Below are 16,194 nucleotides of genomic sequence, written 5' to 3'. Positions count from 1 at the left end.
TATGGTTATTTCTACTAAAATCTGCAAAACTGTAATTAAATTGTTGCTCTAATGTTTGCATAGTTGCAATGCAAACAGAAGTAATTTCTTCATTTAAAAGAAACAGTATTACAACCCACCTTTTTTTATTATATTCCACTGATAATTCAGCTTGGCCACAACTAGAAGTTAGTGTAGCAGCTTGAGAAAGAAGAGCAGATGACCTGCTTTTGTGTAAATATTCACCAGTGACATCTTACTTTTGATTAAGTAAGAATAGTGTTTAAATAAAACTTTATTTTCTGACTGGCATTATTGTTCACATAAAAACCTTAGCACTTTTGTGCCATTTCAGTTTGTAAACAGTCAGCCTTGTTGGGATGCTGCCACTACAGTAACTGGCTTTCCTAAAACAATAATTGCAGTTGAAGGTACCTTCTCTTAGCTGCATAGATAGTGCAAAGCTGATAATAATATGTGGGGTGATTTTTTTCAATTTTGTAGGACGTTACATAAGCAGATAATGTTTATATAAGAAAAAAAGGTAATATGTTCAGAGCCAGTATAGCAATCAGTTCTGTTTGATGCCTTTTCTTTTAGAAGCATAGTTTAACAACTATTAGAACCGGTGTGACATCAGCCTAATATAAAATTTTGTATGTAAATTCATTACTACTCTGATAGAGGTAAAGAATATAATATTTGGTAACCAGAATTGACAAACTGAAGTTGACAGTCTTATAAATAGAGGAAATTTATTTTGCACCTGTAGCTCATTACTCAAAACAGTGTCCAGTTAAACATTTTCCAAATGCAAATCTGTGGTGTTTTTCTGGAGTTTGATTACATAAAAATAATTAATTTTTCATAATCAAATATTAATATATAGACCAATAGCCCTTTAAAGCAGTGAATTCTCTGTTACACTCTTCATTATTTTACTATTCTATCAACCTCTCTATTGGCAAACTGTTACTTGTATATTTTTCCTACCTACCAAGTGCAAAATGGTTATTGTTTCAAATTTTAGTGTTAGAAATGTAAATATGCAGACCCACCTTTTGTTTCACATTTTCAAAGTTTTTATGCTAAGTAAAACATGTATTTTAACAGTGTACAAAGGCTAAGGTAAAATGCCTATTTATTCTTAGTATTAACTTATAAAATTAGCATGTGTTTCATATTAGAGTAATAAGATACATAGACATAATGTGATGTGTTGATTCTGGGTGTGTTTTTCCGTAGTGGAAATCATTTTTGTTAATAATATTTGCACAAACTTTTGTTCCTGCCTGTGATGATAGCTCTTTGTAGCTCTTTCACAGCCTTTAAACTCATTCAGGGGCTTGTATTCCTTTGCCTCATGTGGAATAGTTTCCTAAATAAATTATTTTCTTGCAAATGCTACAATCACCTGAATGTGATGCTTTTAAGAGGCAACCTAGGGAGTAGATTGCAATGCAATCTCCTTTACTTTCAGGGAGATGCTTACACACATCCATTGACAGCAGCATTGCTGCTTATATGGCAGATCCCTTCGTGTCACAGGCTCTGTCAGTTCTTTTCACAGTGTCACCTGAGTCTTTTGATTCAGTTGCTGAAGACCATGACAAAGCTTTGGCTCTGAGTTGGGGCAAAACAGATGAAGAACAGGAAAAGAGTAGTTTTTTGTTTTGTGTACAGGATTGAACCATGCACAGGTTAAAGGAATTAGTCTGAAGTCATGCAGGAAATCTTTGGCAGTGGGGGACCTTGCTAGTCTCAAACCTGATCTACACATAAGGATTCAATGATGTAAATACACCACTAGATGAGCTCCATCAGTGCTTGTTCCCAGGACAGAGACAGGATGTGCAGCGTTGACTTTTCTCTGAGAAATTTTAAAATATTTGATGTTTTTAGAAGGTATTTTTCTAGAATAAAGTCTTTCCTGCTATTAGTAATTAACTGGTATTTGCAACTACCCGGTCTAAGCACATAGAGAGGAAACAATGCCGAGGATTGCTAAGACTGTATTTGAAAATAAACTAAAGGTATCTCCTGTTTTACATTAGTTTTTCATTGTAGTGTTAATATCAGTAAATTAAAAAAGATAGGTGCTAAAATTAGCTTAGTATATCTTTTGACTTATATTTGTACATTTCAAAAAAGCAGAGAATGCCTTTTCCCAGCTCTTAAATGCTCAGAAAAATGTGTCAAAACTGAGTAAATAAATATTTGAATTTGGAAACTAATAAATTGGAATCATGAAGTCCTTGAAAAGTTTCTTAAAGGCTGTTTAGAATTTTTACATATCTTCTAATAGGACATGAAGGTTATTTTGAGCTACTCTTACTGTATACTAAGCAGTTTCCTTAGAAGCTATATGTGCTTCAAAAGCACAAACTGTCCAGTAGAATTAAGTAAATAAGGGCCTGCTTTCACCTTGGGCTGATAAAATCCTTTAATGTTTCAAGATTTTAGAGATAATTGTATCAGAATGGGTAAGTACTTATGAATGTGTAAGTTCGTATTTGCTGGGTGGATGATTTCCAAAATTATTAATATCATCAAGGTTTTTATAAATAAAGTGTAACTGAGCTAACAGGTTTTTTGTATGTTTTTCATTTTTATTTCTCTAGCCTCCAAAACTCTTATAAATAGCATGCTACGGGACCCTTCTCAGATTCCAGATGGAGTGCTAGCAAATCAAGTCTATCAGGTATTAATCACACTTGTTTTGTTTGGTTTGGGTTTTTTTTCCTGTGGCAATTCTGTTATCTGCCTAGCAGAGTAAAAGATTTTAAACCTCATTTAATTACTGTCATCATAAACTATCAGTGAGGTCAGAGTGCACTATAAATGGCAGTGCAATATTTGTGAGGGGAGCATTTCACTTTTTAATAGCTTGCTTTTATAGTGAATAAAAGCATGCAGTTTTTGTTTTCTGTGATTAAATCTGAACAGCATCTGATAGCCTTTTTGAGGAAAAGTAATTACTGTTTTTAAGATACTCTTTAACTATAATGGTTTTGTAGTTGCCCATCAGTATACTACTTCTCTTATTTGTCTGCAGTGTACTGTGAATGACTGTTGTTATGGACCACTGGTGGACTGCATCAAACAGTATCCTTTCCCATAAAATTTTAGGTGCACAATTGATGAGCTTAGACTGTGTGGAAGAGATGTGTCTAGCTTTAACCTGACATAAAGTTCTGCTTCACAAAACACATTTCATACTCCTGTCTTTTACATTCAGTCAGCTAGAGGGTCACTGCAGAGCTTTCTCTTAACTAACAAAAATCAGATGGACCATGGGAGGATGTCAGTTCGCTGGTTATACATTCATATATATGCCTCATTGAACCTCTGTGGTTTTGATTAGTTGAAATGCATATCTGGTTTTTGCTTAAGACTAAGTGACCATGCTTTGAGTGGTGGAGTTGGACTATATGATCTCTGGAGATACCTTCCAATCTCAGTTATTCTGTGATGAAATTAATAAGTTTCATACATAGTGTTCAACATTGTGGCTTTGCTTTGTTATGAATATGAGTTTTAACTGAAATTTTTTCAAGTGCAGTTCAAGTGTGATTGACTGATTAGTATTTTTAAACTCCTACCTGACACTCCAGTGCAGTTATTTTATTTTCTCTTCTTCATAAAGGAGATTTAGCTGTAGTAAAAAACTATAAAAATATCCTGAATGTTCGGGGATATTTTTTTTATATTGTTGAAATAATTAATTAGAGAGCCATATGGTATGTACACTGAGGGAATTCCGTGTGGCACTGAATGTTCCAGATTAAGATTATAATTTGGTAGGAATGATCACCAAGAACCCAAATCTATTTTAATAAAATCTTGCAGGAGTAGCTTTTCTGTTTCAATCTGCAGTCAAAGGAAAACTTTCAAAATCATGGTCTGCTGTCCCGGAGCAGGCTAGTAAGGCAGTTCCTTCCCAAGTCCTAGAGAATCCTTGCATAAATCTCTGCATGCAGTCTGGGGGGAAATCTTGGTTTCACTGTCCAGCAAGATGGGAAAGCTGCAGTGATGTTTAGCTATTAATGAAAAACAGCACTTCATGTAGTTGCACATGTAGATACACATGATTGTCACTCGTTAAAAATACTTTCTTTCTGCTCGAAACACTTGTGTCTACTACAGCCTTAGCCCTGCCCCCATTAATTTTAACATCAGCAGGAGAGAGTTCTAATTGTCTTTGTATTTTGTGCTTTTAATTTGTAATTTTAGATATTCACTGAGATTATCCTCACAATTAAACAAAGTGCTCTGAAAGTGGATTAATCTAATAAGCCACACATTTTAAATGGTTGTTGATCATTGGTTTTCATATCCAGAATTTTAAGATTTATATTTTGTGGATGAGCAATCTGGCTGTAGTCTTATGAAAGTGCCAAGCTTAAAAATAACAAAGACACATATGTAGAATTATGAACCATTTTAAAAACTTATTTGCCTGCAATCTAGAAAAGACTTCTATATCCTCCTCATATTGCGGCTCAAATCGGTTGTTGAATATGCAGTGACGTCAATGAGAGTAATGAAGAGTTTTTCAATTCCATTTTGGTACAGAAAAGTTTAATACTAAGCTGTGTGAGTGCATTACTGTATGTTGCTGAATTAGATGTTAATTTTGAGGTGCATAAAATAGTTAAAAATCAATTTAAAGTTAAGGTTTTAAAAGCATAATTTCTTCTGAAGGATTGCATATTGATTTTAAATATAACTATCTAATTGTATATGCATGGACCAAAGTATGAAGTCAACCTCTTTGTAAATGCCAAGAGGCTATTTTTCAGTAATAGTTCAGATGCTTACGGGAAACTAGGCTGCTAGATTGCATGAGTAGAAAATGGCTTCTGATGTTATTTACAAGTTTTGCCCCATGGTCATTGCCATACATCAATAACAGGTATTATTATAGACTAAGTGTTTTTGCTTATGGTGCATTGTAAATTCTGTTTGCAATATTTTTCCTACCTTTTTGCCATTCTTCATTTGTCCCTTTTGTTCTGAAATTGCTAGTAGAGTTTAACATAATACATAGTTTCAATTTATATAAGCTGTATATACATGTGAAGTGATTCCATAGAATAATTTTTTTGCTGTTCAATATGAAGGGTTCATATAAGCTAATTACTTAACTGTAATAGTAAGATGATCTGTAGTTTAAGTTTTAAGAAGTGACTTTAAACAGAATTTGGAGCTTAACTGCTTTTAACGTAAGATCTTATATCATATTTTTCCCTAGGATTCTTCTTAAAAGCTTCCAGAATAGAACTTTGACCTCCAAGAGGATATATTAAAAATATTTCATATGGTGATTGTTTTACATATTCCAAGGAATAGGACATTGGATCAACAGGCAATCGGTGAAGTGAAAAGAACTTCACTATAAAATATGATTTTATCTTTCCCTGACATTAGTTCATGCTTCTGAAAAATCAATTAAAAGGATGGATTTTTTACAGTAAGATGTTTCAGATGAATGTATTACCTATCATTTTCAAAATATAGAGAAAGAAAACCAGTTTGTTTTGTCCTTTGCTGGATTGGAGAATTGGTCGCTTGTCAGTAAAGTGCAACTTTAAAAGTATTTTACTGCAGGTTTTAGGATCACACTTTCTTTTATATTTAGAAGAATAAACAGTAAAGAAAAAAAATTGAAATACTGCCCTTAAATATACTGAATAAATATGGTTAAATGGGTCTTAATTCTATAAAGTGTATGCTGTTGGTACAATAATCTGATTTTTGCAAAGTTGTGTATGCGTCTAAAAATCACTATAAGGATTTTCAAAAATTGGAGTTCTTATCATTGGGCACTTCTGAAATGCAGATGAAGGCAAATAAATTCACTTCTGATGTTTCTATGAAGTTTCTTGTTTTCCAAAGTAATCTTGTATTTCTTAACCTAAAGCTATCAGTGCTATTGGGCATGAGCACGAAGTCTTGCTGCGAGAAATGCTTTTGGAAAAAAATCTCTCTTTCATAGGTAAGAATCTGTAGCAGAGGCTATCCAGTGAATTCTTAACTTCCGAGATGTTGGTAACTGTTTACCTATGACAAAATTCAGCCCCAATGCTCCTTATATTAGGTAGTAAAGGAAAAGTGAAATATGATTGATGCTATATATGTTATCTTTTATTGATTTAGAACTGAGCAGGAACTCAGTTACCTAATACCCTATATATACAGCACATGCACAGGCTTGCAATTAATATTTTATAGAATAAGTAGTTGAAAAAAATGCTTTAATATCTGCTGCAGTATTACTTTTGGTGTCATGAGATATTAGCCATAATCCAGGCCTTATGAGATTTAGGAAGAAGCATATGAAATATTAGCTTCAGAATGCTTTATGTATTAAAGAACTGCTAGAAGATTCACTCATTTACCTTGCTGTGCAGTTTCTCCTGAATTTTTGCCCTCTGCTTCCCAATTAATGCAATTACTCTTTTTAACACTCCCAATTTTTAACGTTATTTTTGGGATTAATTAGTTAGGAAGTTACTTTCATTTTTTTCTTTTAGCCTGCAGTATGTTTCTTTTAGTCTGCAATATGTTTCTTTTACATGAGTGCCATTGAAACAAAGATTAATATTCAAAGTGTCCATTCTGTAAATGTGATTGCAAACAGTGACTTCTTAAAGCATGGATTCCTTATGTGATGAGACAGTGAAGTGAAATGCTCTATTCTGTTAATGGTTGGGCATTGTACTAAATTTGTGTGAATTTTGCTGGGTTTACCTGGAGCTATGATTTCTCCTGAAGCTATATCAGGTTAAGATTTTGGAAACCTTGAACAAATTTAAGAAGTTAGAAGGCATTATTAAACTTTTTAAGGCATTTGTCCACATGATTAAGAAACAGAATTAGTGTTCTCTTTTATTTTAGAGAAAAGTGAAAAAAGGAGAGGATTAGTTACAAGCTTGCAAATGACACTATGAAAATATGAAGAGGCAAATTTTCTTATTTGACTGTAAGAGCGTAGATATAGGTAATAGGCCTAAGCTGTAATTGCAGAGATGATGGTTAAAAAAAAACAAGATGAAATACCAAACAGTTCTAGGAACAATAAATGTAAAACCAACTGCCAGGAAAGGTTGTAGAATCACCTTCAATGAAAAATTCAAGGCTGGATTTGACACTCATCTATCAAAGCTGGTAATGAAATCAATTCCATCACGATACGAGGGAATGGACTGGATGACTCACTAAGGGATCCTCAACCCAATGAATTATCATTTTATTTGGCTTGTGTAAGCTTAAGAAGTATAAAAATCACATTTGAATTTTACTGTTTCGTGACTTTGGATAAGCATCAATTTTTTCTTTAGAAATTAGCTCCAAGAAATTTGTGCTATCAAATTAAAACATCTAGAATGCGTTAACTTATTAGAAGAAATTAGAAGTTAACTTATTAGAACTTACTAAAATATGAAGATAGAAATGAGAGAGCTTAATTTGTTGTTCACATTCTATATATAGTGAAGTATTGTTTAGTCATGATTTCAGATATGTTAAGATTTGTATTTATTATGTCTGTGATCATGTATCTATTTCATATCTATACATGTTTGGGATATTCTTAAAAATAAAACTTTCCCAATATTTGCAAGATGAACCCTACCAAGTCTCTTGCAATACACCCTTTCCTTTCCAAAAACCTAGTTCCAAAACTGCTTGAAGAAAACACCATAAAAACAGAAGAGATGCCAGTATTTCCCATAGGTCTAAAAATTCAGGCTTTGTTGCGTAATTCTTCATTCCTGTTTTGAAGAAGGCTTATGGTTTACATGGCTTATGGCTTGTAATTCCATTACTTTTTAACATGTTTCAAAGAAACAGAAATTTTGCAGTTCCCATATTAGTGGGAATTCCCATATTCCGCTTTACTGCTTCAAGAATAGTCAGGGAGTTTGTATCAGATGTGTTCACCTGAGCAACAGAGAGTCTAGTACAGGAGAGGAAAGTACAGTCACAGGACACAGTGAATATCAAGTGCCTCAGTATAGTCTTAGAGCATGAAGCAGCTTTTTAGGTTCTGGACAGAATTTGTTTCTAGAGCAGTTGGCTTTCCAAGCCTTCAGATCAGAAGTAATACCTTCAGAGTCACCCTGGAATTGACTGGAAACCTATAGACACTAATGGGGGTTACATTTGATTAATCCACTCTTCATAAGAAGTGCTTCATATACCATATCCTCTCTTCAGCAAAAACACAGCTCTCCAGTCTTTGTCACTTGGCCTGCTTGAGATTAAAGTGATCAATATAAGCATTTTATCAAAATAGGCTCGCAGCTTCACATGCCATACTGAAATGGCAGGAGCTTCTAAGTTCTGTATAGGAATTTTATTTTTGTGTCTTTACCATGAATATGTTAGGAAAGCTTTTAGATATATGGGGAGCTATTGAGCTTTATCCTCCTTTGATTTCCACCAGTGGATATAAATCATGAAATCTGATCAGTGTTTTCTGCTGTAATCTTGAATTTGCAGTTGTAGCTCATTCATGCCTCATCAGAGGAGGGCTAGTAGAAGAACAATGATGTGTTAAATGGTTCTGATTGAGTGTGACATTATGGTAAAGATGAAGCTGCAGTTTTGTTGAAAATCTAAATTAATGGGGTATCTGTTGACAAACTACTTATTAGGGCTGTTTCCACATAATTTTCAGACCTGAGGATTTATAAATGTAACTGTCAAAACTGCTGTGGGCTGGCTTTCAAGCAGTTACTGAATTATTTTTTAATCTGTGCTGGAGTTTAAAGATCTTTTGAGGTGCAGAATGCTGCCTCTGTAGTTTCTGGAGCAATGTGAAACATACCTGGGCTGAAAAGCTAGTACTTCTTTTTGATGGTGTTATGGTTTAAAACAAAAATTTTATGGTGATTGTGAGGAGTTTGGGTAATTATTTCTTCCCCAGGGTTATAAAGCCTTAAAACACTTGGAGAAATACTAATGCAAAGCTCTGTTTCTGCACATGACAGATACCTCAATAATAAACATGGCTTTTAATATGTTTTCCAATGTTAATCACAGTATGGAATGTTAGGAGAAACCACATGAAGACATTTAGAACCAGATATATAAAAAAAATCATGTTCTTTTCCTCACCATGAATTAGTATGAAAAGATTTTAAAAGTATTTGGGCACCCTTGAAAAAACAATCTGCTGAAGAATATTAAAAGTAATGCTGATACAGATTCCAGTTCAGAGACTTGCCATGTTGACCTATGAAACATGTGTTTACATCTGTTTTGGTTTTCAGTAAGTTTTTTAAGGTGCATTTGCCTTATTTTGTGGTACTAGCATTTGTTAGATATGAAAGAAAAGACTGGCCTTTCTATTACTATTGCTCTTAAATGAAAAAAATTTCAGCTGGGACTTCCTATTTTCTATGCTAGATTATTTTAAACAATTAAGAGCGGGTTGCTCTTAATTGTTAAATTAAAGTTAACTAAATGTGGATAAAATTGTTTTGTTGTTTTTTTTAAATAAGGATTAAAAGATTACATAGAACATTAATTCATTTTTATATTATGGCATAAGACTTTCTATTCAGATGTTCTGTTAAATTAAAACTTTCTCGATCTTAACATGATTTGTATACTTGACAATTTAAGTTTCAAAAATTAGTCAAAAACCAAATCTATCTCCAAATCCTAGAAATGTTTTTCATTATCTTATCATGTGATAAGAGTCATAATTTTGTATTATGTGATAATAAAGTGCCACATTGCAAAGACTTATATTTAGAGTAGTGTGTTTATAGTGAAGAAATGCTCTCAAAATAAAAAAACAATTACAGTACCACTCAAAAAGAATAAACACCTATTGCAGTTTACACTGATGTGAATGTTCAGATTTCCAAATTTACTTCTGTCCCAATTTCAGAATTAGTTCACTGTATAAAATACTTCAGAATTACATTCTTCAATGAAAAAGAGTGGGAGGGTTTGATTTTGGCAATATTACAGTATTTTGATTTCTAAGTTAGTATGTTTTTCTTGTCATTAAAATGTTACTTGGACTCAAACTGCTGACCTTTCAGGATTTGCACAAAGTATTCAAAAACTGAGTTCTGAACATTGGCCATGAAACTACTGTCCTAACCTGATAAATGGATTGGAAATAAGCTACCCAACAGTGAGAATGGACCATTAATTTTAATCAAAGGTGATGTAGAAAGGCGAATGGGATGCATGACAATGTCAACAGCCCAGTAGGTGTTAAGGGGCTACACAGCCTTACTTGTTACTAGGTAGTGCCATTAGTTGAGCTTGGGTGAAGACAGAAAGCCATGCCTGGAATTGAATGACCAGGTCACTCCAAATTCTAATGGAGAAATGGTGTTTCAGAAATACCAATGTAATGGTATCAGAAATCAAGGACAAAAAAATATTAAGAGGTGGCATGGGCTTTTTTACTTTCCTCTTTTTTTTTCATTTTTTTAAAAGGAAGCTTCTTTTCCCTTTTGCAGTTTTGTCTTGCTCATTCATTATTATTTATTTAAATACTCATCTCTAATATTTTTAAACAATGAAGTTGTAGACATAATGTTAGCAGAATGTCTAAATCTATGTTCAGAAACTGGAAAAATTCTACAGAATCCAGAATGCAAAACTAAAATTATGGTTTTTCTTTACTTTAATAAATTTCTGGGAGAGAAGACTTTTCTTGCTCTTTTTCTTTAACAATTTTATGCTAACATTAAAAATAAAACCAAGGCAGCAGCAACAGTATATCTATGTTTGTGGTGCTGGTAGGATTAATCTTAACACATCCGAAGGTGGAGAGACTCTTCTTTCAATCAGTGAATATACCTCTTTATTTTGAATATTTGGAGGTTATAAAATACTGTATGACAGCTTGAATTAATGATGTTTATAATGAAGACATAAAAATGCAGAGATGACAAAGAAGCATTTTTATATCCATGCTTCAGGTTTTCTACAAAGGTTCATTTAATCTGACACAGCATTGCATGCATAAGAAAGATATGTATGACTGCATTAGTAATTCTTGCACTCTTATTTAGAATAAAATTAATTATGCTGCTGTCTACTTAATGGAATAGTTTCATAAACAGTAGTTCTTATTTTCTATGTGCAGCTGAAGATCAGCTTCGTGCAAAGGGTTATGACAAAACACCAGACTTTATTTTAGAAGTGCCAGTAGGTAAGTCTTTTAAAAGAATTTTTATTATTTTGTGTAGAAGTACTCATCTAAAATATTGTGGCTACTTAAGTGAAGCATACTCAAGGATACTGTAAATAAGTCTCTTCATGAGTTACCCAATAATTCTAAGAACTTCTAGTTTGAGTCAGAGAGGGTTGATCCTAAATAGTGTTACCCAGTCTTTCTTCCTTAGTCTCTGCATGTTTTTATCTCATTAACAAAAAAAGGACAAAAAAACAACACTAAAAACCCCCAAATCCCTGCTCCCACTAATGTATTCTGCCCACTGCCATTCTGAACTAAACTCTGAAATAGCTAGAAATGTCTTTTACTTCTAGATCAAATCAGTTCATAGTCTTAAGATTATTACATTACACCTGTAGGTCATTGCATAAAGGTTTGTTATTGTGCAGTTATTCTTTTACCATCACTTTGCATCCAAATACAACTCTGCTGTTCTTTACTGTTTTTTAAAAGCCTGAATGGCAAGAAAGAATAAGGGAAAAATGTAAGTATAAAGGTCATGTTAAAGTTCATCTGCCTTTTCTGGTCTTGAGGCCATGTGACAGCACTTGAATATCAGCAAGGAGGGAGTATCCACAGTCTTTCTAGGTAACGTGTGCCTGTGCTCAGCACCCTCATAGTGAAAAAGTGGTTGCTGATGTTCAGGTGGAGCCTCCTGTGTGTAAGTTTGTACTCATTGCCGCTGGTCCTGTTACTGGACACCACTGAAAAGAGCCTGTCTCCCTCTTTACCTGCTCTTCAGAAAGTTGCATACATTAGTAGGATTGCCCAGTAACGTGGACCATAATAAACACAGTACACACATGGTGTTAAGGGTACCTGCTTTTATATTAGGAGCGTGAGGTTATATTCCACCTATTGAGGAGCCTGATCAAAAGGAAACTAGAAAAGCAACTACTTTTTTTAATTCTTAAGAAGGGAAACCAGGGAACACCCAAAATAATTATTTTTGTATTATTACCCTATTAGAAAGAAGGTTAAAAATAGTAATAATTCATTTGCATATATTTGTCTCAAATTCAAATAATAACAGTGCATTACTTCTTTCAAGTTATTGTAATCACCTGAGATTTAGAGGAAATCATGTTCTACCTGTTGTCTGAACTAAGGTATAGCAGTCCTTGGATTCTTTTCTTCATGACTGAGTACAAACCTAGGAAAGGCAGATGTTTCTTAGAATTAGCATCTGAGCTGATTTTACCTCAGCTGTTTTATCTCCTGGGGTCTAAAGGTGTTGGGGGTGGGGAAGGATGTAGTAGTGTGGGCCTACACAAGTTAACTGGGTTACTGAGAGCAGGGCAGAGGTGGCACATAGAGCTTAGTATGGTGATTTCATGAGTTATTTTCCCAGATTCCCTGAGTAATTTTGCAGTCTGTAGTCAATCATTTGCTGCTATAGCCTCTTGTAATCTTTCTGTGTAGTGCTTCTAGGTTTGCATGCTCTCTGAAAACCTCATTCCAAGTTAAATTTATGTCAAGGCATCATGGTTATGGATATTGTAGGTAACTCAAAATAACCATAACATTTTTAAAGATCTTAACAATGATACCTAACAACACCTTTTTGGAGAAAGAATGATTTCTTCTGCAAAATTACATTGCCATTAAGAAAAGACATCGCTTTTTCAAAAAAAAAAAAAAGATTATTTTATTAATATTAGTAGTTCACTCCTGCAAGAAATGAGGAAAGACATGAACCAAAGCAAATGCCAAAGCATAGAAACAAAATCATATTTTTTCACATAAGCCTTCTTACTCCTAACTTTTCTGATGAAGCATTACTGGTTTTACAAAAGAAAGGAAGCAGACACATGTCCAGGATAAATTTCCTTCCCTTTCTTATACCTTCCATTCTGGATTGGTGGCAAGTGTCTGTCTGTAGCAGCTTATCTAACTGTTTTTATCATTCAGCAGAAATTTCCAATTTCTTACCTGACAACTACCTTCCAGCAAAGTAAGGGTAGTAGAAAAATACAGCTGCTTCTTAGTCTAATCTCTTTTTTTTAATATTCTCTTTGCATTAGAATAAATGCAGATATGTGGAACAGGGTGTAATTAAACTGAAATTCATGTGATTATCTGTTTAAAGTATTTTCTGGTATTTTTTTTAAATGCCCTATGTACATATTTGAAAGAAAATTTTTACAAATATGTAACGTGGTTGCAAGCATGAATTATGTGGTAGATTGTGGAGTAAATAGAATGTTCCCTAACACAGTCTTACAGGCTGTTGAGTGTGATTTTCAGAGTTCAGTTTGTTTTTTGCTGTCACCCTAGCTGTGGAAGGACACATCATTCACTGGATTGAAAGCAAAGCCTCATTTGGTGATGAAAGTAGCCACCAAGCCCACTTGCAGGACCAGTTTTGGAGCTACTGGAACAGGTATATTTCTGTTCGTTTTCCTTATAGATAAATAGGACTTCATTTTAAAAAGAAGTTATCGGATAAAACACTACTGACTCAACATGTTATTAATCTGACATTTTGAATGTCATTAATTAGCATTTCAGGTTGGTGTGCTGAAATATTTATGAAAAATTGAGATCTTAATTTTTAACGTGCAGCAAAAATATATGGTGATTTTACAGTGATGCTAGAGTAAGTGATGTTGGTACAGAAGTTATATGCCAGTTTTTTAATACCTAACTTAGAAGGAAGATTTTGCTGTAATGTTATGGAATATGTACAAAGTGACAAATTTGTTAAAATATCTTCCCAGTCTAACCAAGTGGGATTGGTGTAGAAAGGACATTATTGCTCATTGTCATTGTACGTAGGACAGTACTGTTTCACAGTGGGTTTTTTTTAATGAAGTATTTCTTTTGTACATTTGAACCAATAATTACAATTATCTTCAAGTTGAAAATGTAGTAAGTATTTGCAGTTTAAGGGGGAACAAAAGTTGTACTAGACAGAATTTTGTGGGATGTTGATGGTATTGGTGTAAAGATATTTTCTCTTAAATATGGTTAAAATGCTTCTGCTTTATTGTTCTAAAAGTCATTATTGTGTATATTTATAAATCTTTATATGGTACTAGACACCTCCTCACTAGAAACCTCCTCACCTCCTCATAAAAGAATACTAAACACAGTGCTTCATCCTCAATGCCATTTTTCTATGTATTAGAACCCTAAGCAAGATAATGAGGCAAATTAAACCTTTAATAACAGATTGTTTTAAAATATAGATTTAGAAGTCTTCTCAGTGTCCACAAGAGACCGTCAGAGGGATAGTGGAGAACATGGCACAAGTGTGTGAACGTGCAACAGTCTCTGTTCCAATATCAGAGCCTAGTCTGGTGACAATCAGTATTTCAGCTGAATATAAAAATTGCTAGCATTACCTTTGGAAATACCTTAAAAGCAGGTTCAATAGAAAGCAGCAGAGAAAGGGAAACCAGATCTTGACAATAACATCATTAAAGTGCAGAATTGTGCTCTGCAGCAACATTCTTGATTGATAGAAAAAGGACCTGCTCCTACTTGGCATTCTCAGAAAGCAGAGAGTTGGAAAGCTTGAATCAAGGTAATGGGAAACTTGGAAGGCTGTCAGTTGTTGGATGATGATATTGTGTTCTAGAAGAGTTGTAGAAAGTAAATTGTGAAACACTGAATGTAAAACTTAGAAAGAAATTTGAGTACATATGATATCTAGGCAAATGGTGAGAATGGCAGGAAAGATTGTGATGCAAATGTTGCTGACCTGCACATCAGTGTAAAGGAAAGGGAGCAGCTCAGGCTAGGAGAAGACCATTAGATGTACTGGAATACTTTCTGAGTGTACAGGGTGTGTTTGAAGACATCCATTATGGTGTCAGAGAAGAGCGCCTCCAAGAAGTGAATTTCAAACTGATAACTTGAGTTTAAAGATACTAAGTTAAGATGTACAAAAATGTTTGATTCTTTAGTGCAGTGAATTTGCATTCATTTAAAGGAAGCTAGAACTCTTCATAATAAGATTAGTTACACCCTAAATCAAAAATTTAGGTTAATTTTGGAAATTAGGCAGATTTCTGTGAGGTTTTTTAAGGAATAATTCCTCTTAGTTTTAATTTTGGCACTGCTTGGCCAAGCTGACAGAGCCACATCTTCTGAAATGAGTTCTGAATTACTGCAGTTTCTAATATAATGACAGTTGGGTTAATGAACACATGTTGACAGATTGGGTTGCATGTAGGTTAGACAGTTAAGTTTCTTTGGTCTCAGGAAGTATTTATATGAAAGAACACAGTTGTAACTGCACAAACTGTGAACCAATTTTGTATTATTTTATCAGTCTATGCAGAGATCTTTCAAGAGATTCTCAGTCAATTTACTACACCTTTGTGTCTCACTTCCTCTTGAAAGAGAAATTATTTGGAGAACAAGCAAGAGTTCACAATAGAGTTGATATGACGCTCAAGTAACAGTTTCGGATTTTTTAAACCTGATCCATTGGTTGAACTTAAAGCAGAAATTAAATTCAAGAGAAAATCTGTATCACCTGTTAGATGTGGAGAGAAACACAAATCTAGATACTTTGAAAGGAATGAACCTTTTCTGTTCAGCTTTTTTATTGCTTATCTAAAAATTGTGAGTCAACCTGGAAAAGTTTCTGTGTTCTTTTCTCACATGTCACAGATGTAAGATGAATTTTATTCAGAATCTGACTGAAAACTTTGAACATAGCTGGGGCTTGTTTGCTGTTATGTGTGTATTTCATTAAATCCTGTACTTTGTGCTAACTAAATCTGTGAGTGTCTTAAATTGGTCTGTACTGACAGGAAAGAAATGGCACTTTCTCATTTAACAGAACAGCTCCCTAGATGCAGTCAACCATGTCTGTTCACCTCAGTGCAGAAGAACACCTTTTTATTACTCTGAGTTCTGCAGGGACAGCTTAGCAAGGTTTTTTATGGCTCATACATCAATGGTATTGTTAAGCAATTTTCAATTGCAGTGGTGCACTGCAACCTCATCTTCAAATTAAGCTTCACATTAAAAATGTACAAAGTGTACCT

At 33.9% G+C, this 16,194-nt stretch overlaps 1 protein-coding gene across 1 annotated transcript in view; it reads left to right on the top strand.

Annotated features, from left to right (window-relative positions):
* CDIN1 (CDAN1 interacting nuclease 1) overlaps nucleotides 1–16,194 on the top strand; it is a 124,171-nt gene that overhangs the window by 48,538 nt on the left and 59,439 nt on the right. Inside the window, exons 6-10 of the mRNA XM_058027301.1 lie at nucleotides 2,601–2,680; nucleotides 3,035–3,084; nucleotides 5,910–5,977; nucleotides 11,102–11,167; nucleotides 13,469–13,574. Coding sequence (XP_057883284.1) covers nucleotides 2,601–2,680; nucleotides 3,035–3,084; nucleotides 5,910–5,977; nucleotides 11,102–11,167; nucleotides 13,469–13,574 — 370 coding nt within the window. The remainder of the gene's footprint in view (nucleotides 1–2,600; nucleotides 2,681–3,034; nucleotides 3,085–5,909; nucleotides 5,978–11,101; nucleotides 11,168–13,468; nucleotides 13,575–16,194) is intronic.

This window comes from Melospiza georgiana, chromosome 6 (genome assembly GCF_028018845.1).
Source record: "Melospiza georgiana isolate bMelGeo1 chromosome 6, bMelGeo1.pri, whole genome shotgun sequence".
NCBI lineage: Eukaryota > Metazoa > Chordata > Aves > Passeriformes > Passerellidae > Melospiza > Melospiza georgiana.
This window is presented reverse-complemented; position numbering and strand designations above follow the sequence as displayed.